Source organism: Passer montanus, unplaced genomic scaffold, assembly GCF_014805655.1.
Source record: "Passer montanus isolate IOZ18808 unplaced genomic scaffold, ASM1480565v1 scaffold44, whole genome shotgun sequence".
Classification (NCBI taxonomy): Eukaryota; Metazoa; Chordata; class Aves; order Passeriformes; family Passeridae; genus Passer; species Passer montanus.
In genome coordinates, this window is record NW_024369262.1 from 5,418,995 (window position 1) to 5,444,890 (window position 25,896).

At 41.3% G+C, this 25,896-nt stretch overlaps 1 protein-coding gene across 7 annotated transcripts in view; it reads left to right on the forward strand.

Moving 5' to 3' along the window:
- Positions 1-25,896, forward strand: part of USP32 (ubiquitin specific peptidase 32) — a 68,919-nt gene that overhangs the window by 21,623 nt on the left and 21,400 nt on the right. For all 7 annotated transcript variants that reach the window (XM_039720630.1, XM_039720629.1, XM_039720632.1 and 4 more), the window contains 11 exons: positions 2,296-2,423; positions 5,804-5,909; positions 6,433-6,551; positions 9,395-9,554; positions 17,131-17,262; positions 18,604-18,711; positions 19,462-19,577; positions 20,089-20,151; positions 22,094-22,177; positions 24,860-24,921; positions 25,031-25,133. In XM_039720630.1, the coding sequence (XP_039576564.1) occupies positions 2,296-2,423; positions 5,804-5,909; positions 6,433-6,551; positions 9,395-9,554; positions 17,131-17,262; positions 18,604-18,711; positions 19,462-19,577; positions 20,089-20,151; positions 22,094-22,177; positions 24,860-24,921; positions 25,031-25,133 (1,181 nt within the window). The remainder of the gene's footprint in view (positions 1-2,295; positions 2,424-5,803; positions 5,910-6,432; positions 6,552-9,394; positions 9,555-17,130; positions 17,263-18,603; positions 18,712-19,461; positions 19,578-20,088; positions 20,152-22,093; positions 22,178-24,859; positions 24,922-25,030; positions 25,134-25,896) is intronic.

Here is a 25,896-nt window from a genome sequence, read left to right on the forward strand (position 1 = left end):
CATTGATAATATCTTTGATTTATACTCTGCTCATTTCAGTTGTGCTTTCATGTGCATGGATCTAAATGTATAATGAACTTATCTTTACAAAGCTTTGCAGATGATTTTAAATGGGCAGCATCAGTCATTTTAATGGCTCCTGGGGAAGGAATGGAAGTAATTACCTTTCCTGTTATTCTGTGACCTTTTTTGTAGTTTCTGTATGCAAACAATAATACTGAGTGGGCTCTGGCAATAATAATTTGCTTTTGAAATGTAACATGGACTGGCAGTATCAGCTTATCTCCCTGTTAAATGCACTGATAGTGCAGTTCTTCTGGAAGATTTTGGGAGTGTTGCTTGACAAGTCTTGTTCCCAACCTTCTCCTCACCTTGGGCACTCCAGTCACTCCCGTGGGTTATGGGAGATACATTTAAATGGGATTTTCCTGCTCCTGAGCACTGCCTGGAGTGCACACTGGGCACTCAGGGGTGCTGTAAGCATCAGCTCTGCAAATGTTTGTGTAGAAACTTCTGCCAAATAAACCCCAACCAGACTGGATTAAATGGTGGGGAGATCAAAGAATTAAGAGAGGAAGAAGAAACCAGAGCACAGAGTTTATTTTTGTTAAAGATATGTGTATGAGCAGGCATATAAAACCTGCAAAAAATGAGAATAATTTCATCCCTGAACTGCTGTTGGATTTAGTCTAGGATCCAGGTTGTTTGCTTTGCTTTGCCCAAATTACAAAGGCAGGAGCTTCCCCTTTCCATGATCCCTGAGCAATCCCAACACTCACTAAATGTGGGGAGTTGTCCCTGGCTGTGCTTAAAGGTGACAGGAGGTGAAGCTCTTCCCTTCATCTCCTCCTGGTTTGGGGTGTTAATGTGAAATAATGGAATTTAAACACCTTATAAGCCAGGTAACAGAATGAGACCAACATTCTTCTGCCATGTAATTACAGCAGGCTCCTTTTAGTCAAACAAGATCTGTGCTAATGATAATCACCATGTGCTAATTGATAGCTCTGGTGCTGTGTGGGTCACTCTTGAGCTTTATCTCTTAGATACTTTGATTTTTTTTTTCTTTATGGTTAGAAGTACCCAGAATCTGTAATATAATTTGAGAGGAAATAGAACCCAATTTCTGTTTTTACACAATTGTTAAGTGGAGCCAACATCTGCTTCAGTGTTGACTCGGATTAAAATTAGGGAGGAATGTTTTAATGTGATTTACTTTTAAGGATTGATTTTTGCTTTTGATGAATGAATTAACTGAAAAGCAGGAAGTTTTACTGAGTGCTGGATTAAGGCCTCAAGTGCTCTGTTTTATTTTGGCTGACAAAAAGCTCGACCAGCCTTTGGCCATGGCAGTGTTGTTTGTGTCTGGCTTGTGATAGCAGGGTAAGGAAAATGCCTTGCTATAAATACAGGGCTCCCATGTGCAGCATCATTTCCCTGGGTTCTGCATGGTAAATTGCTTTTTCTGCAGCACTCAGGATCTTCCAGGGGGTCCTGTGCCATTCCCTGCAGCCTGCCTTTGGACTGGGGCTGGTTTTGTTCCACGAGATCCTTCCCTTCTCAAACACTTCCTTAGAAAGTGGCTTTGTGCTGGTAGAATCTGAGGGCAGCAGTGCTTTCCAGGGAGCTCCCAGGCAGGGTGAGTGGGATGTCATCACGTTTTCCACCTTTGCACTTGTGAACAAGTCTGAACAGGTGAAGCTGGCAAGCAGATTTTGGCTGTGCAAGGGGATCTTGGGTGAAGAATTACATGTAGTCCAACATTTTATTCCTGTTAAATCAGACCTCACTGCACTGTCTCATGAACTTGGAGTGTTGATAAAATATTTTATTTGTTTTAATACAGAAAGGCAGAATGGTCAATAGATGAAACTGCTTGAAGGATGCTGCTGGAGCTGCTCTTGAAAATACTCACCACTGTTGGTTGCAGATAATTTCCTTGGCTTACATGCAGTGCAGAATTGATCATAAAGCTGCCTCATTTTCCTTTGTGTGACAAGAATGGTGCTGAATTTAGAACAAATTACAATCCACTATTGTAGTCACAAAACTTAGGCAGTGAGCTGTTGTTGCATTGATGGTAACCACAGGTCTGCTTCCCTTCTCTTTTCAAGCAAGATTAGATTATTAGATCTCATTTTCCCACTCTTTAGGGGAAATCATGCGTTTAATTTCTTCATGTCTTTTTATTGTAAAGCTAAACGTAAGGAGTGGAGGATTTTGAGACTCCTTAAGCTGTTATCTTTCTGTAACATCTTTATTGACCAGAATTTTTTTTCTTTCCTCTGTTTTCAGTTACAGACATAGAACTGAAGAGGCTCAAAGATGCTTTCAAGAGAACTTGTGGCCTCTCCTATTATATGACCCAGCAGTGCTTCATCAGGGAAGTTCTGGGTGATGGGGTCCCTCCCAAAGTTGCTGAGGTGAGCTGGGAATTGCTGTTTTGGGAAGCCAATGGGCAGCTGGATCTGCTGTGCCCACACAAATGTTTGTGCAGTTGATTGAATTGCTTCCCATTTTTTATGCAATGTTACAATGCACCTTCTCTGCCTGGAAATGTTGGGTTGTGGGTGGTCAGGGATGTGCTCCCAACTCCATTAATACCTGCTAGATGACTTTGAAATGAACCTAAATTTGGGCAATTAAAAGATTGGGAATTTGTAATAACAGATTTTATTTACTCCAGAGTTGCACTTGCTGTTGGTTTCTTTGAGATTCCATTGGCTGTTACTTTGTTTTCTAAAGATGAATCTTTACAAGCTCTTAAAAATAAATTTGTTCATAACAGATGTATGAATGAGCTGAAAAATAATCAGAATCAAAATTTTCAACACGGATATAAACATATATCTATATTTAAAAGAATAGTAATACCATCCTACACATGTGCTTGTTTAAGAAGTTATTTTCTTTTGTGGAGTTGCCCCTTTCTTGAGAGAGATATCAAAGTGTTATTGGTAGAGAGACAAAGATTAGGCAGACCTTTGAAATGATCTCTTGCTCCATGTCATTCCTAGTCACAGCCTCTATTTTTGGCACCCTCAGAGCTGTTGACCTCAGAGGCAGGGTGCAAGTCCCCCAGTTTTATTTAGATAATGTGAGTGCTGAAGTGCTGCATTGCTGAAGGTTTTACACTCTGGCAGAGTTCCTTTTCCTCAGCTTAATATTTTCTCCATTCTTTTTTTTCCCCCATTTTTCCTAAATTTTGGCAAAGAGGATGATACTGCTTTACTTCTGTAAACAGCTGGCTTTTTATGTGGGTGTTTAAGGCTTAGCAGGAGAATTTGCAGTGGAAAAGGAGGGGTCTGATTTGCCCAGAGCTTAAAGCCTGTCTTTAGCATGAATTTTTGAGTTTCAGAGTTGTAACCCCTAAGATTAAACAAAAAAAATGTATATTTCACAATGTATGATTGGTTTGAAATAGTATAAAATATTGAGAATTTTATGTTCTGTGTTAATTTGTACCTTTATATCCCTTTCAGGTGAGATTTAAGGATTAAATTACTGATTTGGTCACAAATAGAGATTTTGGGGTTTCAAATGTCTGCTGCCTTGTTTTTATTTTATTTTTTTAAAAAAATCTGTCCTTTAAGACACAATTTTGGTGATGATTATCTCTTTTAACACTCATGATGGTTATAGAGCAGTTCTTGGTTTCCAGGTGGTGAAATAAAATTAATGGAAGACTCCTAATTGGTTTTTGATGGCTTCTCATCAGAACTCATCTCAAAATTCGAGTACAAATTATGATGTACTTGTAGCATTCATACTCAGGCAGGGCAGTATCAAATCTGTGAGCTTGAAAACTGTAAATTGGGCCAAAATTGGCATTTGAGTCAAGGGATGCTTTGTAATTCCTGGCTTCAGGGTGGGGAGAGGCAGGCAAAGCCATTAGGCAGCTGAAATCCCTGAGTTTTCAGCCTTTCAGTCACTAAAACAGATCATTTGAGCCTTGGACTGGGCTGTGTGCTCTGCATGCTGTGAGTGATGGTTTTGCATGTCTGAGGAGTGAGAGGCCTTCAGGAATTTGTTAAATTAAAAACACAGGAGTTTTAAACTGGACATGAAACAGAGACCTGAAACCAGGGGAACTTTAATCCAACGATTTGAGTGATTGTCCTGCACACAAAACATTTTTTAAGTGTTCAGGACAGGAATGTTCTGGGATGATCTCTTGGGAGAATGGGGTTGAAGATATTAATAAAAGGAAATTTAGAGAGGTGTCTGTGGTGTTAAACTGCAGGAAAGCTGCTCAGGTGGTGGGAAGCATGAGCACAACTTTGGTTTTTAAATCTTGTTATGCTCTTCAGTTGCCCATGAAACAGAACAGAAAATGTAAATTTTCCACTCTGAAATGCAGATTGCTGTCATTCTGCCTGGGTGGGGCTGCTTTAAGTAAAGCTGCAACAGCATTAAGTCATTTGGGAAGACACAAAATTGCATCACATTTTGATGGTGCGTGTTATTAGAAGTTTTCCAAATGCCACACCAGCGTGAAAAAATGTGGAGAAATGATGTGTTACATGAGTATTCAGTGTCTGTAAACTCTTCCCAAGGAATGATTGAGCAGCTAAACTCCAAGCAATGCCAGCTTGCCCGTGGCTGTAATTCCATATATTAAATATTGATGCATTGGACTTTATCCATAGAATTCCTTTCCTCTGTTTATCTCATGAGCAATCCTTGTGTTGTGTTGAAACAATGTATAAATGTAATATTGGGTGCTCATCTGGTCTCACAGCTGAGATGTACAAAGTTCAGCAGAAGTGAGTGGATATTTTAGCTGCATATTTAAAAAAACCCAATTATTCCAGTGGAACATGAAGGTAAATTGCTCACATGAGCAGTGTAGCCTTGAAGGCATTTGGTGAAGACAGAAGGATTAGACATCCAAAGTGTGGAATCCAAATCTCTGCCTTGAAACCTCTACAATTGTGTCCAAATAAAGCACAAATTCAGTTTTAATAATTCAGCCCTTCAAGCATTTGTAAGTGGATTAAAGTCCAGTAACAGAAGGGGCTGATCTGAGCCCTGTGGAAATGAAAGTATTTGGGTAATGTCTCAGGGTGGGCTGGGAGAGGGTCAGGGTGCAGAATGAGATCTTAGCATGGCTGCAGACAGATTTTAGTGGTGCAGAGGGATGGATGGACAGACAGACAAGGAGAGGGTTTCTGCAGGTGGCCCAGCACTGCTGAGCTGCAGGAGCAGCAGTAACCTGGTGGAGCCTGTGTCAGTGTTCCCTTCTCACCTTCCTGCCAGCACAGCACTGGGTGCCTTGGCCAGGTCTGGCCTTGCCAGGCCCAGGACTGGTTTTAGTTGGGCCCTCCCAGTCCTGGCTTAATTTTGACTTGTAGTGGAAAGCACCCCGTGACTCCCAGGGCTCTGGTGTTCCCCTCTCTGCTGCCAGCCTGGCCTTGGGGATTCCTGCTGCATCCCCTTGGTGCTTATCAGAGATTATTCCCTTTGAGATTATCAGAGCCCAGCCTGGGGGAGATTTCAGCCCTGATGAAGAAATTTGGGAAAACTCCACCACAACCAAGTGAGCAATGTCTTCACTGGAGGGTTCTAATGTGGAATTTTATATTGCTGTTGATGACTTGTACCTGTGTTTCACTAAATAAAGGCTGTTCAGTATCAGAAGAGCTACAAAAGGGTAACACAATTAACAATTGAAGTGGATTTAGCTGAGTGTGAGGTGATTAGCCTAAAAACCAAGATGGAGCCTCAGTATAAGCTGCTGGTTTTACTTCTGACATCTCTGTTTGCCCTGGTTCTGGTTAACTTCTCTATTTTATTCTTCTAGGTTATCTACTGTTCATTTGGAGGAATATCCAAAGGGCTGCACTTCAATAACTTGATAGTTGGATTAGTTCTGCTCACAAGAGGCAAAGAGGAGGAGAAAACAAAATGTGAGTGATGTAACTTAGTAACAATGAGACAGTGGGTTGTGAGTGTAAATGTGTCCATTTTACAGTGAAGATGGGATTTTTTTAAAGCATTTTTGGGTGTATTTTTGGAAATTAAGTGCACTTTTGTTTTCTGTATTCATCCAAATGGAATATTTGCCAAGTCATCATGAATGTCAGCGTTGGGATGCTACAGAAAGCCTGATGGTCTCTGTATGTGGGCAGAGGAAGGAGGATGGCATTGATATTTTTCAAAAAAATAGAAAGCATCTGCCTTCTGACTTCTGTTGTTTTGTCTTCTCTGTTAATCTGACTTGATAATACTCATTTTTCTTTTGATTACAATGGTCAAAGAAAAGGACGGTCTTGACCTAAACCGTGTGGACCTGTATTGAACTTGGACTAACCAAGGACTTGTTTAGTCCTTTAGCTGTTGCACAGCCTTTGACATTCTCAGCCAGTTTTGAACCTTGCATTTGAAAAATGTCACTGCCATAGATGTTTACACATATTTCTATTTCCCCAGACATTTTCAGCCTCTTCTCTAATGAATCTGGGAGTTATGTTGTCCGTGAAGAGATGGAGAAGATGCTGCACGTGGTTGATGGGAAAGTCCCAGAGTCACTCAAGAAATGCTTCTCTGAGGTATGGCATGCACCTTTCCTCCTGTTACAGTTATAAAAATATCAAGATTACATGAAGTAGCTTCTTCTTCATACTCATGCACCTATGGGAACAAATTGACCTTGTTGAAATGGGGTAAAAGCTCATTTTGTGTTGTGGTACATTTATATTGATGGGAGCAGTGTTTGGTGTATAAATTCTGTGTGCTGCTGTATTCACTGTGCTCCTTGGAAAGAGATCATTTCCCAATGGGAATCATGTCATCAGGTGAATTTAAATACTAATATTGCTGGTGGGAGCTTAGTCATTAGTGTGAGCATTTTATTGCAATCAGGGAAGAAATCTAGAACACAGAGCTGAGAAGAAAGAAAATCTGCACCCTGGATTTAAAAATGCCTGACAGCCATGGCTGCTTCAAAATAATAGTTTTATATTTATGCTTTTGTATCATTTTCCTGCCAGGAGCTACAACATTTAATTATGCTTTAAGTTGTTTGAGAGATGTAATCTTTATGGAGCTTGCTGAAGTCCTCCTCTAAAGCAGGGCATTGGTACTTTGCTGTGTTCATAGATAATTCTTTGACTCCAGGGATCCTGATGAATTTTCAGGATTTTTTGCTTGGTTTGTTATCAGATGACTAAGACCAGCAAAATGGAGACATCATTGTACATTCCTCTGGCAAAAGGATTGACCAGATTGCCTGGAAGCTTTAATTGTGGCTATCAGGTTACTTAATTAGTTCAGATTTTATTGTTCTGTGCTGGAGCTAGCTCTGGTAGTGGCAGTGCCTGAGCCAGGCTCTGATCTGGTCCTGGCTCTGGAGGCAGTGATTGCATTCCTGAGTCCTGGCTGAATCACAAATCCTGAGTGCACTGCACCCATCCAGCTTCTGGAGCTGACCCTCGCTGCCATTTCCTATTTATAATTTCCCATCAGTGTGGTGTGATTAATTGCACCCTACAAGTTAATTGCACACTGTCCAAGAAATCCAGAAATACTTTATGAAGCCTTGCAGGAAGATGAGTATCAATCTGGGCTTCAGAGCATTTTCCTGTTCAAGAAAATGCTGCATATTGATTTTTCTTTTAAAATGAAAATAGTGTAATAACCCACTCAGCAGGATTTACTGGGCTCTTAATCATCCATGGTCATTGCTGGAGAGTGAGAAAGTTTAGTGCTCCTGCTGTGGGCCTTCCTGCCTGCCTTATGGAGGATGGGTTTGATTTCAAGGATGATGTTTATAAGCACTTGTGTTCATCAGAATTGTTGCATGTGCTCAGCTAGAAATAGAAGCTTTAGAATATATCTTGAGTTTTCATTTTGTTTCTGGAATATAGGGAAAAAAATTCAGTGGTAACTGCATTGCTCAGGTTCCATCATAATTGAGCTGTCATCATTGCTTGCTTCAAATGCTTTCTGCCTCCTGTCCAAAGTTTTTCTGTTCCTCTTCATTGTCCTTGCAGGAAAATTGGAGTTTTAATGACCCAGCTCTTGCTGCCTTTACAAAGAGCAGTGCAAAAAGTGGAGGGAAAGGGTGGAACAGAGAGTGAGGAAATGTTCTTTTCTCTTGATCCAAACTGTTGGAGAAATGGAAGAATAAGAAATCAAAGTGAAGGTGGCTGCCCCTGGATCCCTGGCAGTGCCCAAGGCCAGGCTGGATGGGCTTGGAGCAGCTTGGGGCAGTGGGAGGTGTCCCTGCCATGGCAGGGGTGACACTGGCTGGGCTTTAATGTCCCTTCCCACCCAAACCAGTCTGTGATTTGTTGGATGAAAATATAAAACTCTTCAGTCTAGAAAAAGAGGCATAAAAAGAAGGAGTATCTGGAAGTGAAAGAACCCCCTGCAATGGGAATAGGAAGGAAATGTTTCAGCAGTGCTGCTGATGAACCATTGGAGCAGCCTGGCAAGGGGAATACAGTGAATTTTCAATTTTCTGCACTTGGCAGTTGCAGATAGTCCGTGGCCAAATGCAAATTGTTGGATTCTGTAGAGATGTAATTCAGTGAAGTTTAATGGTCTGTGATATGAGGGGAGTTTAAATAATCAATGACTTGAAACCTCTTCCACTTTGCAGACCCCTGTTTATTTCCCCTGGAGATGAGAATCTCCATATAATGAGTTTGTCTACTGATAATGGGTTTGCTTTTATTTGAGGTAGTTTTGTAGGTCCTGTAGAAATTAGTCTGCTCATCCCTATGGTTTCATGGCCACAGCTTGGCAAGGATCCAAATAAATGGTTTAAACAGCACTGGAATTCTGTGAATGTGTGCATTTTATGTGTTCCTGAACAGGGAGCTCCAGGAGACAGGGAGTGAGGAGATCCTGGGAATGTCATCTTCACATTTATGTTCCTGTGTAGGTTTTGGTCAGTAAAGGCAAAAAAAGTCCACATGTTCTTGCAGTAATTAATCACAGCATCAGTTATTCCCTAATCAGATTTTTCTGTGTTGTTTGTATACCTGCACAGATAGAACAGAATGTTTATGATTTTATAGCACCTGTTTTTTGATGCAGCAGAGCTGGTATCTATAATAATACATTTAAATTCACCAAAATAACCTCTGCTCTTTTGAATTGCAAGTAACCATTTTTCTTTTCATCCCTTTCACCTGAGGTTCAGAGTAAATGAGTTTCCAAAGGCCACATTGAGTAGGTGGCTGAAATGCAGAAAGAGCTTAAAGTTAATTTCCCTCCCATTGCTGTTTCAAAAGGAAAGGGAAAAACAGGCATGGCTCCAAGCAGAAAAATTACATTAGCACTTATTTTTCTAGGAGATTGTCCCAATTTTTTGTTCATACAGCTGGATGGTTCCTGTTTACTGGCAGTGAGAAAAACAGCTCCCATTTTCTGGTTTTTCTTGCAGGGTGAGAAGGTGAACTATGAGAAGTTCAGGGTTTGGCTGCTGCACAACAAAGACGCCTTCACCTTCTCGCGGTGGCTGCTCTCAGGAGGGGTCTACGTGACCCTCACTGATGACAGTGACACCCCAACCTTCTACCAGACCCTGGCTGGAGTCACACACTGTGAGTAAAGGTGCTTCTTGTCCTGCACATCTTAAAAAAATCCCTGCCAGAGTTCACAGGCAGAGTCGTTGTTCATTGAATCTCCCTGCCACGTTGCAATGAGAGAAATTCCTTCTCTGAGCTCATCTGTTCTCTGCTTTCTGTGCTGGGATGTAAAATGTTGTGTACAAGGACACTGGGTTGTTATTTTTAAGAGATAATAATGCTGAGGCTACAACACTTCTCTAGAAGTTTGCTACCAAGCAAGCTAAAAAAAAAAAGGATCTCTGAAGTGGCTGGCTGGTAATACTGGGTTTATTTTTGGGCTTTATAGTGGGTTGTAAAACTACTGAGAGACTTGAGAAAATAATATTTGTTTCAAAAATAAGTGTTACCTCTTAATTTGCTTCTCCAGTAAAATAAATAATATTCCTGGCATGTGGCAGAATTAACTAAAGAGAAGCATCCTCAGGAATTGTCTCCAGAGAAGAAGTGCTTCCTTATGTCTGTGTTAATGTCAAAGAAGGAGCAGCTGGTTTTTAAATTAAATCCAAAACCAAGAGACTGATAAATGACACTTGATGTAGCAGTGTAAAGCAAGCATCCATTCCATCCCTGAGAGGAGGGAGCTGGTTGTGGAGGTGTCAGGGATCTGAGCAGCCAGGTTGTGTTTTGTGTGCTCTCATGGATGTTCCTCACTGGTGTCAGCGTGGCGTTTAATCCTCTCATGGTGAGTTACTTGAATAAAGCAGCACACCCTTTTTATCCTCTTGGTTTTAAATGTGGGCATTCAAACTCTTTTCTGACCATCTGAAATGAAAATGCATAATGGAGTCAGGAGTTTATGAGCAGGTAATTTATTTGCATTACATGAAAGGAGACATTGAGGTTACAGAAAACCACTGAATATTCTGAGGCCTCACAGACCAGGTAGAGGAAGAGGAATGTGAAAAAATCCCCAACCCTCTGAGTGTTCTGGAGTTCTGCTCTGGGAAAGATCTTGACCTGTGTCAAACTGAGATCTGCTTTTTTTATGCTTTGAAATTGAAACTTTCAGAACAGTTTTTACTGGGCTTTTCACAGAAAGTTTATTTATACTGAAACTGAGGTTTGGAATTAAAAAAAATAATTTAAATGTAACAGCTACTGTTTTAATAGATTTTATTTACTATTTATTGTTGTTCTCAGTTCTGGTTTTGATATCCCTGTCACTGGTACCATTGTGTCAGAGCTGGGATTGAGCTTTTCAGTGAATCCCAGAAATACATGGATTGGTTATTGTCCACAGAATTGGCAAGTTCATGGGACAGTTATGTTTGGACCTCTAGAAAAAATTAAATTTTACTGAATTCCCTTGTGATTTATAACAGTGTAGGAATCTCATCCAACAGATACAAAAGTAAGGAAAATGTAAGTGCTTGAGCACTTGGAAGTAATTTCAGCCTAATCAGGTCACTCCAAGGAGTAAGAAATTCAGTACAGAAGTATTTTTAACCCAGCTGAATGTGTAAAGCACTGAGCCTTTTCTTGGTGTTTTTCCTGGGGAATGGCTGCCTTTGGAAGGACCAGGAAGTGAGATAATGTTTGGTAAACTGAGGCACACACCATAACACAGAGAGAGAGGGAAAGGTTTCCACTTTCTTCTGTTGTAAAATGCAAAGTAATTTGTGCCACTCCCTGGTGCAATCAGGAATTTCTCCTCCTGCTGCATCTCCTGGCAAAGCCCCAGATCCCCTCCCCAGCCTTAGCTCACACTCTGCTTGCCAGCCAACTTCTTGGACAATATGTCAGAGCCATGACAAATGGCAGTGAGAAAAGCAGGGAAAGTTATTCCCTTTGATTTAGGAACAGCCCCCCTTTCATGCAAGGCATCAGTGACTCCATTTAAATTTGCTTAATGAGCCAGGCTATCAGGGAAACAAAGGAATACTAATTTTTCATTTGTAAATAGCATTTGTTTTGGTGTGCAGATGACTTTAATTACATTTCTCAACACATAATTAGAACTGAAATTTTAAAGTTACAGGAAGTTGCACACACTTGCTGCTTTTAATCAAATTTTGTTCCGTTTCACTTAAATCAGAAATATGAATAATTTTATTTGAAAGCTGCCAAAATAACTGGCCTTTGTTCCTAAAAAGCAGTTTCAGGGATATGGGTTTGTCTTACACCTGAGGAGTGACCAAGTAGCAGTAGTTTGGATTTTCTCAGTTCTGTAGGATGATCATATGCATTTAAATTTATTTAATATATATATATTTGAAGCCATCACATTGAGCAGCACTGTGGTGGAGCCTGTAAATCCCACATTTCTGTCACACTGACTCAGGGGACACCTCATTGATTTCCTTCATTTAGCTGGAACTGTTTTTTCTGCTGCAACATAGGTGCTGGTTGTCTTTTTTATGTGTCATTTTGGTGTGACTCAGTGTCATGCAATGGGCTTAGATACTCAGGTTTTCAGCCCTTTTCCATGGGAAAAATAATTCTGCTCATCAGGCTGCTGCTTTTGAACTGACAGAAGGTTTAATTTGTACTTCTTTGTCACCCAGTTGTTGTGTCACTGAGTTCTGATTAAATAACACCCAAATTCCCCTTTGCGTGGAGGAGACTCCTGTGTGGTCAGGAAAACTCACCCAGTTCTTTCTGACAGCTCTCACCCACCGAGGGCCAGTTCTGACTGCAATCAGCACAAATAATTCTAGTTCAGAATACACATTTATCACTGTTTAGGACAGTAAAAGAGAGGAGCCCTGGCCAAGCAGGCAGGGTGGCTGCAATGGAAGAGGCAGTTTTGGAAACAGCACAAAATCCACGCTGGGATTGTCAGCTCTGGGGGAGGGTGAGATGGAGGCTGAAAGCAAAGTGCAGTGAGGGGATCCCTTCCCTCTGCTGGCAGTAAAAGGCTGGCTGTTAAACACATTTCTGAGCTGGGCACCCACTCCACAACAGGCATGTGTGGAAGGAGCCAGAACACAATCCTGGAGATTTGGGCTCTGGGAAAGCCAAAATCCTGAAATTTGGGCTCTGGGAAAGCCAAACTCCTGGAGATTTGGGCTCTGGGAAGCCAAAATCCTGAGAGATGTGGGCTCTGGGAAAGCCAAAATCCTGAAATTTGGGCTCTGGGAAAGCCAAAATCCTGAGATTTGGGCTCTGGGAAAGCCAAAATCCTGGAGATTTTGGTTCTGGGAAAGCCAAAATCCTGAAATTTGGGCTCTGGGAAAGCCAAACTCCTGGAGATGTGGGCTCTGGGAAAGCCAAAATCCTGAAATTTGGGCTCTGGGAAAGCCAAACTCCTGGAGATTTTGGCTCTGGGAAAATCCAAACTCCTGAAGTTTTGGCTCTGGGAAAATCCAAACTATGAAATCTGCTTTGAAGGGCAGTTTTCATTCCGTGCTGCCTGTGCCAGGTGGGAACCCTGTGCTGTGCTCCTCACACCTCCCTGCTCCCACCTTGAGGCACTGCCCACCCTTATTCTGCTGTGTGAGCACCTGGGGGGCCGTGCCTGACACACACAGGGACCTCTCTTGGCTCAGGGCTCAACATTCCCTTCCCTGTGTGTTTATTTTTAATTAGGAAGAGCACAAAGATGAAAGTGTGACAGGAGGGCTCAACATTCCCTTCCCTGGTTTTGTTTTTAATTAGGAAGAGCACAAAGATGAAAGTGTGACAGCAGCCCAGGCCAATAAGTAAAAGCCTTGGTGTCACTTAATCTGTGTTTTGCCACTTGTTATCCTCTTAGTTCCAGGCTATTTTATGTCTTGCAAAGCAGCTCTCAGCCCCAGAGTCTTCTGGGGGTTAATTTGAAAGGCACAAAGGGAGTTCTGAGTGAGAAGCAGTGCTTGGTGGCACTCCTGGCCATGAAGAGGAGCACGTCCTGGTGAGCAGGGAGCAGGCCAGGTGCTGGTAAAATGGTGGGAATATGGTATGTTTCTGCTGCTGTGAGCCAGCCAGGATTGTGCCCATAGGTGGGTAAATACTGAACTGCTGCCGTGTACTGCAATACCTGGTGAATTCTGTAAAGAATTGTGCTAAGCAGTAGCTGAGGTGAAAACATGCTTATAAATTTGTTTTCTAAGGGAGAAGATTCGTGGCTTGGTATCTGTGGAATATTTTGGAGGGGCATTTTGTGGGAATGGCATTAAACTGTAACATTTAATGGGGGTTTAGTGTTTATCACTGCCACGCACCTGGCTGTTGATCAGTGTTCTAAATTGACTCATATTTAGTAGTTTTACAGTTTTAGATGATAGTTTGATTGAAAATGTTTATCTGTTCTTCCTCTACAAGAAGAGGACTGTGCTTCAGTGGTACTTCTTATCATCCCTCTGATTATATTGCTTTAATTCTTAGAGAATTGAAAAAAAAAAGTATTCATAGTTTTACAGATTGTATTTCTAATGGGCAAGTGATGAGGGAGACATAAATCAGCATGTGGTAGTAAACTGCTTAAATTTCTCAGGTGCATCATGTCCATGTGACCTCAAATAATCATATCATGTCTTTAATTACCAAAATGAATAATTACTTGGCCTAGAAAGCCCGTGTGTCCTGAGGTTTTGGCCTATATCATGTATATAAAATACATCTTTTTAAGTAATCTGAATGAAAGCCCAGTTTACAGTTGGATGTGATTTGAACAGACATTAGGGGGGAGAAGTATGTATTTTGAAAAGATCAAATCTTTGATCTGTACAAAAGCTCTGTGGAATGAGGTGTTTTGTCATGCACACTGATATGTTTGGGTGTTGGGTGTAGTGTGCCTTTGCCATGCTTCACTGAACTTCAGTAACAAACGTGATTGTGTGTATATTCATAAATTGCCAGAGATTTCTTTTAGTTTGCACTCATGGAGGAATTGATGGTGCACTGCATATCCTGAGACTGATTTACAAGATTATGTGCAAACTTAGTCTGGAGAAATCAAATTATGCAACAGCTGCTGCTCAGCTGCAGCTGAACTTCCCTGTGCTGCACTCCAAGAAATGCTGCTCCCTTTGTGCACTGGGCTGCAGTTTGTGCCAGCTGTCAGTGAGAAATATTCTTTTGTCACATTTGTACTCGTGGTTAACCTGATTTGTGGAAGGCTAATCAGTGCTAAGAATGTTATTTACTACGTGGTTTTGCTTTCTGAAGTGCTTGGCTCTTGTGCAGAAAGTCAGTGCATTTGGGCTAGAATAAAAACGTGACACTTGTACACTTGTGCTAACACTGGTCTCTTAAAGGTGATTATTTGAAAATTCTCCATCTCTAAGTGACCGTGATGTCAGTTCAACACTGTGAACACAAACACAGACAAGATGCTTTGTGATAACCTTTCTTTTCTGGGCTGAAATAATAAAACAATGAAGTTACCAGTGTAGAAACATCTGTGAAGTAAAGGCAAAAAAATCAGAATACAACTAACTTCTACTGTAGGTATTTGAGAGAGGTTCTCTGGCAAAATACAACATTCTTGCAGTTCTTAATTACTAAAGATAAATATTGCACCTGCCAGGAAAGCTTTCTGCAGATTTACTCTTCAGTGAGGACAATTTGAGCTTCCTGCTGGCTTTTGAATATTCTCAGTGTTGCATCACTTGAAGAATGAAGTGCAGCTCACACATTTGTTATTCTTCCTACTTACAGAGGTGGATTAAAAGGAAGCAAAGTGATTTACATGGTCATGCACAAGAGAACATAAATAATCTTTTGTGTTTGCTAATGAGAGCAGTGAGGTGGAAGTGGAATTCCTGTAAATGGCAGCACAACCTCCCCTCTCCCATTGTTTGGGAAGGGGAAGAGCCCTGGGATTCTCCTCACATCTCTGATATTTCTTTAAAGAAATAACTCTTCTTTTTTGATTTCTAGTAGAATAATATTCCTCCATAAATTTGGATTGCTGCTGCCTCGTGTATTGGGGACAGATTTCAGTAGGTGATGGGATATGGGAAATGGGATTAAACTGAGGGTAGGTGTGAGGGAGAAGGGTTTTGTGGTGAGGTGTGGATTCCTCATCCCTGGAAACATTGCAGCCAGGCTGGATGGAGCAGCCTGAGCCAGGGGAAGGTGTCCATGGAGGAGCTGGGGTGACCTTTAAGGGTCCCTTCCAAGCCAGAGAACTCTGTGGTTACAGCCAGCCACGAGCCAGGGAGTGCCAGAACAGCTCAGGGGATTGTTCCATCTGGGAAGGAGGAAAAAGGAGATGAGTTTTTCTTCTGGATCAGCTCTTCTCTCCCTGTGTGCATGCCCAGGAGCTGGGAGAGATGCCCTGAGGGAGGCAGGGCTGGGGTTGTCACCTCTGCCCCTGCTCTGAAGGCACTCAGCAAGGGGACATTTGTCACTGAGGTCACTTCTCCAGCTGGGCTGTCTGAAAACACCTTACAGCAAGGTGCAAACCTTTCCTTTCCTCCAACTCCAGAGATTGTATTCAGATTTCTCCCTCTTTCTGCTGCTGAGTGAGGGTTGTGTAAGTTTTGGTGCATCATGTGATGCTCCTGCTGGGCACTTACAACTTCTTGATCCTCACTGCAGGTTACCTAAGTTACTATTTTAAGGGAATTACTGCCACTAATGACAGAAATGGGCAAAGAAATCAATAAAATTTCAATTTGACACAACTTTTTAGGTGGAGCCCTTCAGTTCTTAAGGCTTACAGGATTATTATTGTTTCTGTGGACTAAACCAGGCCAAATAGCTCAAGTTAAACCTATTAGAAAACTGGCATGGATTTAAAGGCTCAGAACCATCTGGGAATGAGATCACACGTAGTGCTTCTTAATATAGACAGCTTTGTCATTACAGATCTATTTGAGAGCCAATTAATTGGCACTGACCTAAAGCACTGTTGTGACACACTTGCATATGTAAAAAGGTTAAAAGTATTGTTGGGCAGAAATTTAATCTTGTTTTATATAGATATATATGTATTTAATTTCAAGGATAAAGCATAAAGAGAGCATTTGTATAGAATGTTTTGAAGAAAAACACAAGTTCTTCCTCTGGCTATTTTTATCCATCCTTGCACCTTGTTTTATTTCTTGGGTTTGGGGTTTTTTGCCCTTTTTAAATTGCCTTCTAAGTTCCTCTGCATTGTAGGTTGTGTGATAGGAGGTGTGACCACTCCCCAGTGTTTACTATATATTAAATAATTATAAATAATTCTATAGTATAAATAATAAAGTGAAGCAAACTATTTTATATTTGGAAAAAAATGATGCTGGCATACAACATTTAAATGCCACATTAAAATTTAGCCTTATTACTGTATAAAAAACCTAAAAATTTCAAATAGGTTTTTTTTAAGGGCAGCCAAGTACTACATAATTCTTTTCCATAAAAGATCTGGGATTTATTTTTTTTTTAATGCTACTTGATGTCTTTTTTGAGGCTTTTAATACTGAGTACCCTGGGAAAATAAAACACTGCACATAGAAGCTGCCTGTTCCAAACAGAAACAGGTGAACAGTGAAGAGGCTCTAACAGTGGGAAAAGTTAATTTCTGGCTTTCTGCACACTTGTGATGATGGTATTGATGGTGAACTCCTCGATGGTGAATAGCTGAGAAGATGCTGTGGCCAGAGAAGGTAATTTGGGGTTGTTTCTGTTGCTTCTGCAGTGGAGGAATCCGACATCATCGACCTGGAGAAGAGATACTGGCTGCTGAAGGCTCAGTCACGGACTGGCCGCTTCGACTTGGAGACGTTTGCCCCCCTGGTGTCCCCCCCAATCCATCAGTCCCTGAGTGAAGGTATGGGGGGCAGAGGAGCCCCTGCTGGCTCCCAGCTGGGGTGGCTTGGAAGTGTCTGATCTGAAATGTCCTGTCAGCTCCCAGGACAGGATAACTTCTCTGGGTTCTGGCAAATGGGAAAAGGGAAAATCTGTTTGCTGGGAGATCTGGGGTGCTGAAGGAGGTGCTGCATTGTCAGGCAGGAAATATGTCAGATTTGATGTAGAATTTGCCCTGTAGTTGCTTACATTTTTTTCCTAAGATTTCCTAAGACAAAATAAACTGCTGGGCCTGAATGAGAGAAAACCAAGCATTTTTAAACTGGCAAATGGGAGTTTCTTCTGTTAAATGACACCTCAGTGTGGAATTCAGCTGTTTTATCATGCAGCCCATGAAACACTCCTCCCTAAAAAGTAAATTAAGGAAGATTTCATTCAGGAGACTCAGGAGATTTGTAGGTTGTTATTTCTACTGACAACCAAACTGGTCTGTCCAGTTGAAGCCACTCTGGTAATAACTGGAGTTGTCCCATTGCCATTTGCTGCGTGACATGGGGACATTCGGGGACATTCCACTTGCACTCAGTTCTGGTCTGCAGTCCTGGAATGACAATTTTTTTATTTCCCAAAAGTTGGCTTTACTGATAAGTGGCAGCAGTAAGTAACAAATGGTAAAAAATCAGAATTTATGTCCAGTTCTGTAGGGATCTATCCCCACATCCACAGCAGTAAGTAACAAATGGGAAAGTCATCTGCAATGGTAAAAAATCAGAATTTATGTCCAGTTCTGTAGGGATCTATCCCCACATCCTTTTTTTAATGTGTCTTTTATCTACTTAGTGATTTAAACTTACACAGCTGCTGTGGGGAAACTTGAATAGTCTCTGCTCATTCTTTGCCTTCCTTGGAAAAAATTGTTGCTAAAAAATTACAAGTTATGGGATAAATAATGCTGAATGATTTGAACTCTTAAATGCTTTGAAGGCTGGTAGCTAGAGCTCTCAATTCAGGGCCAGATTTCAGTGTTCAGTGATTTCCAGAGGAATTTCTGCCTGGCAGAAGCAGCTCTGGCCAGGCAGGTTCAGCTCCACCCTCAATCACTCATTACAAGCAGGGTGTGAGGACCAGGCAGCTGTTCAGAATTCTGGATTCCCTCCCCACCCCTGGCTGGATCAGCCATCCCTGAGACATCTAATTCACCTTTAAATGGCCTTAGCAGTGCTTAATTACCTTTGTTACACTTAATGAGAATAAATGACAAGTGTTTGTACTTCTCCTTGCCCGTGTTCCCCACTAACCCCTCGTGGAGGTGCAGGGTGGCTCTCCCAGGTGCTGTAACAGGAGATGCTTTTGTGGTTTGCAGGTTTGTTTAATGCTTTTGATGAAAACCGAGACAATCACATAGATTTTAAAGAAATTTCCTGTGGGCTCTCAGCATGTTGCAGGGGACCCTTGGCAGAGAGACAGAAGTGTAAGTATGCAAAATTTAACTGTTAATTTGAAAGCACTTTTTCAGTTTGAACAATGAGGTTTGGTTGTTTTCACCTTTTGAGATTCTTTTCACACTGAACAAGTCTGTGAAAAGTGGCTTTAAAAGTTAAAAAAAAGAGGAATTTTAAATATCAAGGTTTCCTCTTATACAGGATGATTAAACCTAATTCCATGTATTTTACAGCTTATCAGTACTTCCATGTCAATTATCTAACTGGGAAAAACAACATTTCAGAAGTTATTTTTTCAGTGTTCTGCATTTTGAGGCAGAAGTGTGTATCTCAATATAGAAAGTGCAAACACTTAGCTACTCATTATCTATAATAGAAAACAAATGTCCTATTTGATTGTCTTGTGGTAAACAGCATGTTGTGGCTCTTCACTGCCCAGTTCCCAGCTGGCTCCCTGCAAGGTTCCTGTCTTTTGAAACACTTTTTGTTCCCTACTCCTCCAAAACCACGTTGTTGCAACTTCCAAGCTGTAATTCCCTGGAAATTTCTGGATGCACACACGTTCCCTGCCAGGTCCCATCAGCAAACACAGCAGAGCGTGGCAGGGATGTGGGTTTGGGTTTGTGAAAACACATCAACAGCTGCTCCATTTCCTCAGCCCCACACGTGCATCCCCCTTCAACTGTCAGCCCTGAGCCAGCTGCTCGGGGGCTGCAAGGAATAAAGAGAAAAGAGTTGTGCAATGGTTCTAACAGCCAAGTCATGCCCTTTCCCCTCAGTTTGCTTCAAGGTGTTTGACGTGGACCGCGATGGGGTCTTGTCTCGCACCGAGCTCAAGGACATGGTGGTGGCACTTCTAGAGGTCTGGAAGGACAACAGGACAGACAAAATACCTGTGAGTGCTGTCTGGGGGCTGATCCTTTCTGTTTTCTGAGCCATCCTTCCAAAGGAGGAATGTGCATCTTGTTTGGGTGGGGGTCAGTGAGGTACAGGCTGCCCTGAGCCCCTCAGCTGGGGAGGGGGACAGGTCCCTTGCCCTGCAGAGCTGTCACCTGCCCCAAGCACAAGGCAGGGTTAGAATGTGTGTCCTGTCCTGCCCAAATCCCAAGGTTTGGTTAAATGTGTGCTCTGACCTGCCCAAATCCCAAGGTTTGGTTAAATGTGTGTCCTGACCTGTGCAAATCCCAAGGTTTGGTTAAATCTGTGTCCTGACCTGCCCCAAGCTCAGTGGTTTGTCTATAATGTGTGTTCTTTCATATTAAAAAGGTACAAAAGCACAGATTTTTTCCCTGTGAGCCCTTGGTTTGAATTACTGAGAGTTTCCAGCTTCTCTTACAGTTGTATTTTTATTCTGAGCACATCCTGCTGGGAGACTTTAACTCTGATTTCTAATCCTTTTGTTGAAGGAGTTGGACATGGGTTTGTCTGAAATCGTGGAGGATATTTTACATGTGCATGATAACACCAAGGTAGGAATTTGCTGTTCTTCCCTTGTCATTTTCATGCCCAGTATCTTCAGTTGATTTATAAGGAAGTGCTTTCTTTAGAGCAGAGATGTGTCAATAAAAGAATCTTTTCAAGAAATGTCAGTTTTCCATTAAAATTTACCACGTTCTGTGGAAGAAAGAAGGTGTTTAAATTTTATAAGCCATTTTAATACATGAAGCTAAACCCAAAATGCATAACCAGATGAAATTAATTGGGAACCTGCACTGTTTGCAAGGCTCTGCTGTGCATAACTAACACCAGTTTAAATCTGCTGCTTGACTTCTGTTCTGGGGAAACTGTTCTTTGTTTCCTGTTAAAATTGATCTTGAGGGAGAGGGCAGAAGTTTATCTTATATTTTATGCTGTGTCAAGCCACATTATCCTCCTGTGGAGGCATCTGTCATGACACAGCAGAAAGTGCAGGTAGTTTATATTGTGCTTTAAATGTAGCTGGGTGTAAATCTGTAATTATCTGTAATTCCCCTCCTTGCTTTTTGGAAATAGGAGATTTGGAGATAGCCACAAAAAATATTATTGAAGTTGCTTCCATTATTTCATTCTTTGCTTCACTAATTGGGAAGAGTGTCTGGAAATAATAAATAATTTATGAAAAACTATAAAGAATGTCTAGAAATGTTTAATTATGTGTGTGAATAGTTGTCTTGCCTGCTTGTACTCCAACAAAGTGGTGGGCAAATACTTTATTGTAATTCTTTAATTGCCAAAGCAGTGAAATTGTGGCTTCTCTCTGTTTTATCCTTTGATGTTTTTATTGTTTGGCTTCTTGAAAAAAAGGGTAGATTATAAGCCAATGTACAGCAGTCCTGATTCCACAAAGAGTTAAAAAAGAAGATTTCAGTCTTCAGAATATTTTTTTAGTGGCATCATCAGTGTGGTGCTGGAAAGAGCTGATGGTGCAGTAATTACATAAATTATTTAACCTCTTTTCATGTGCTAGCTTTGACCTGGGTTAACTCTGGAGAAAATGGTCTGTAAGGAGAGGCAGAGTACCTGCCAGTGCTGTGAAATTGCCTCTGAATTACATTGCCAGATACAAAAATCAGATTGATCCCTGACATGGTCAGTGTTCCACCACTGTGACTTGGAATTAATGGGATTTGTGCTGTGAGGTGAGATCACAGGGCTTGGTGACCCAAACTGGCTTTTCCTCCCCTCAGAGGAGGATGAGGATGTGTGAGGGATGCAGGGGATGAAGAGGCTCCTCACTGGGCACGGCTCAGCCCTGCACTCTGAGCTGCTCAGTTCTCCAGGCTGCCTAGAACTGCAATTCTAGGCAATAACTGCTATGCTAGAACTGGATTTTTTATTTTACTGGATCAAATTTTATTTAAATAGTGGTAGATGCCAACTTTTATAATAACTGCTATGCTAGAACTGGATTGTTTTTTTATTTTACTGGATCAAATTTTATTTAAATAGTGGTAGATGCCAACTTTTATCAATTCCCTGCCTTGCATGAGGCAGGTAATGAGCATTTTACCAGAACCAGGTTCATGTTTTGATGGTTTTTGTTTCCTTTGCCTTCTCCATGAGACAGGTAATGAGCACTTTAGCAGAACCAGGTTCATGTTTTGATGGTTTTTGTTTCCTTTGCCTTCTCCATGAGACAGGTAATGAGCACTTTAGCAGAACCAGGTTCATGTTTTGATGGTTTTTGTTTCCTTTGCCTTCTCCATGAGACAGGTAATGAGCACTTTAGCAGAACCAGGTTCATGTTTTGATGGTTTTTGTTTCCTTTGCCTTCTCCATGAGACAGGTAATGAGCATTTTACAGAACCAGGTTCATGTTTTGGTGGTTTTTGTTTCCTTTTCCTTCTCCATGGGACAGGTAATGAGCATTTTACCAGAACCAGGTTCATGTTTTGATGGTTTTTCCCTTCCCTTTCTTCTCTTCCCTCCCAGCTCGGACACCTCACTCTGGAGGACTACCAGATATGGAGTGTGAAGAGTGCTCTTGCCAATGAATTTTTAAATCTGCTTTTTCAGGTGTGTTCAGGGGAAGTCTAAGGTTGTAATTTACAGTAATTAACTGCTGAGCTTTCTGCATGGCCACGACGTGCAGCATCAGCATTTGTGTGCACAGGAGGGGATGTGGCTCTGCAGCTCTGGGCTGCCCTGGCAGAGTGATCCTGCCTTTGATTGTTGTTCTTGCAGTGCCTGGAATGCCCAAAGCCTCATCTGCTCAAGGGAACCTGGTGCACTGCTCAGAAAATGACATTTCGAGTGCATCAGCAATTATGGTTTCCATTAGACAAAGGCTGTGTTTGAAATGATTTTTGTGGCAAATCTTTGCCAAGAAAGTAACCCAGGGAATGATAAAAAAATCTCTAATTCTTTCCTTTTTCATTTTACAACCAGTTTCCTTTCACATTTGCTGCTGAGGCCCTCTAAGGTAGCTCTCATTGCTTCCTTAATGAAGCAGTCCTGGAAAGCTGGGGTATCCTATCACTGCTCACTTGCACAAGCTGAGGATTAAGTGTGTGCTGAATTGGGTTTTAATTGAGCTTGAATTGGATTTCTCTAAATCCTTGAAAGCCATATTTTAGCTCTGGCTCACTTTGTGCAGAAAATAACCCTAAAGAGTATTTTCATCCACTGCAGTTTGTTCCTTACCTGTTTTCCTTTGAGGGTGATACTTGGAGTTTGAATTAGAATAATAATAATAATCCTAATTGGCCTGTGAGTACTTTATAAATTGCATTTTGAGTGATACTTTCCCCAGAGCTTCAGGGTGACTGAGAGTATCCTGTGGCCACCAGCTACACCACAGCTGGAAAGAATAACACCAGAAAGTTCTAAAAATTCATTTTATCTCCAATTTCATCAAGTTTGCTGAAGTTGCAGCCTTCTCCAGAAGGGCTGTCTGTATTTTTGGCCTGTCTGCTATCAAATATCCCCTCATAACTAAATATTGATGAACTAACAAATATCCCTGCAATCTCGACAAAGAATGAATGAAGATGTAATAAATCTGTCTTAATGCTGATTACACATCACCAGTGTTGCACATTGCTCATTGGAAGTCTCATTTACAATATTTTTTTTTCTCCTGGCATAGCTGCTGTGTTTTCGTTTTAGATTTTAATTTCAATTTTTTTTTTAATAAGTTTATCACGTAAAGCACAGGGCAGAGTCTGCCATTGATTTATCTGGGCATTTATTCGAGGTGTCATGTGCCTCATCTGCAGACAGAAAAGCCAAATATTCTGAGTGGAAAGCCTCCTGGCATAGCTGCTGTGTTTTCATTTTAGATTTTAATTTCAATTTTTTTTTTTAATAACTTTATCACGTAAAGCACAGGGCAGAGTCTGCCATTGATTTATCTGGGCATTTATTCGAGGTGTCATGTGCCTCATCTGCAGACAGGAAAGCCAAATACTCTGAGTGGAAAGCTTGTCAACAAATGGGTTTGTTTGCAGAGGGCTTGGTTTATCTGAAGAATCTCATTTTAGCTACACAAATTTAAAAGAAACACCAGACCCAGCTGTGTTGTGTGTGCTGGAAAATCTGTTGCTACCCCCTGGCTAACGGCCTTTGTTTCATTCAGAATGTGAAATGGTCTCTCTGACTGTAATATAAATTTAAATAAGACATCTTAGCAGTGATTAGAAATCTCCAGCTGAGATACAAATTGATAGCCTCAAAAGAGACATCAGGAGAAGGCTGCAGATCATGGGGGGAGCAGCAAAACCATCTGGGAGGGTCGAGAGCTGCCCTGCTCCCTGCAGGGGCCTGGGGAGCCCTTCCCTCCTTCCCTCCTCTGGGAGAGGAGAAGTGGAGCCACCTGACACTGGTTTGTACTGGGAATAAAACCCCACCAGGCCAGGCAGCTGCCCAGGAGATGGGGACTTGTCCTTTGAGTTCAGTTCAAAACTAAATTTAAAAAAGAGAAAGAAAAGTAGCACCAGACATCCAGAGCATGCCCTGCACTTTGCAGAGTGCTTTTGGCTGTGGTTTGGGTTGGTTGCTCTGCTTTGAAGTTCTCCCTCAGCCTCTCCAGTGCTTGTTTCCCTCTCAATCCCATCTAGAACCACTCATTCCCAGTTTCTTCGACTTGTCCTTTGAGTTCAGTTCAAAACTAAATTTAAAAAAGAGAAAAAGGAGCACCAGACATCCAGAGCATGCCCTGCACTTTGCAGAGTGCTTTTGGCTGTGGTTTGGGTTGGTTGCTCTGCTTTGAAGTTCTCCCTCAGCCTCTCCAGTGCTTGTTTCCCTCTCAATCCCATCTAGAACCACTCATTCCCAGTTTCTTCCCTTTCAATTCTTTTGAAATTTTAGTTCATCCTCTTCCAACCACTCTCCCGGTTCCTCACTCCTTCTCCCCAGCACACCCAGACATCCTAATTTGTGTATCTGATCCACTGCAGGCCTGGGATCTGTCACAGCCTGAAAAGAATGAAAGCTGCTTTTCTATTATTATTATTATTATTATTATTATTATTATTATTATTATTATTCACCTCAATATTTGTCTTGGGGGCATTTGAATTCTTGGTGCCTTTATCTTAGTGGGAACAAGGTGGGAATCTCACAGCTCAAAAGACTTTTTTATTAGTGATTTATTCAATTTTAAGTAGTCTTACTCCATTATAAAATGATAAAAAGTCTCATCTGAGTTGTTTATTTGCTTTTAGTTGCCTGTTAATAAGAATTTATTTAATTTTCCAGGTGTGTCACATCGTTTTGGGACTGCGACCTGCCACCCCAGAGGAGGAGGGACAGATTATTAGGTGTGTGCTTTGCTCAAAGCTTAAATGGCTTTCAGATCCACCTTTTAGTAATTTCAAAAGATCTGGAAATTCCCTGTTTGAGCTAAAAATTCCCATTCTCTCTGTGCAGAGGCTGGTTGGAAAGGGAGAGCAGGTATGGCCTCCAGCCAGGGCACAACTGGTTTCTCATTGCTATGCCCTGGTGGCACCAGTGGAAAGAATATGTCAAATATGTAAGTATAATAATAATAATAATAATAGTAATCTATGCTGAAGAAATTATTTCTTGTCTTTCTGAATGTGTGGATGGAAAAACCAGTGTGGAGGAAATGACTGCTGAACCAGTAATGCTCAGAATTGAGCATCTCCTGTCTCTTGGTGGAAAATAATTGTTCTGCTGAATCATTGTTCTGTGGGGAGCTTTGCACTGTAATTTCATTAAAGTCTCATCTCTTTCATCATTCCTGCATCTTAAGATTATTTTTGAATAAAAACCATGCTCACAGGAGCATTTATTTCACATTTTCTGATCCATCTGATAATAAAGCTGCCCACTTTGGGTTTGACTTGGCTTGGGCCACAAAACACTCTGAATTTTCTGGACAAAGGAGGAAATTGCTATAATTTGCTTTAGAGGCAATGACAAAAAGTAGTCCAATACCCAATCAAAGGAGTCCTGCTAAAACTTTTTAGATGCAGGGTGCTCTTTAATACCCTTTAATTAAACTATTGAAGCTAAAGCACCACTGAATGTACAAAATACAGAATATTTAATACAATTTAATTGGAGATAAATATTATTTGCAGGCTAAACAAGTGAAACAAACCTCTCAAAAGAGTTTTTGTACCCTCATAAGTAATCATATAAGTACTTGATTTGTTTTATAAAAACAAATAGCTGGAAGTACTCAGAAAACTGCCATGTGTGCACTAACTAACCCTGCAAAGACCATCATCCTTTGTGCACACTGAATTGGCCAAATGAGGGTTGCAATG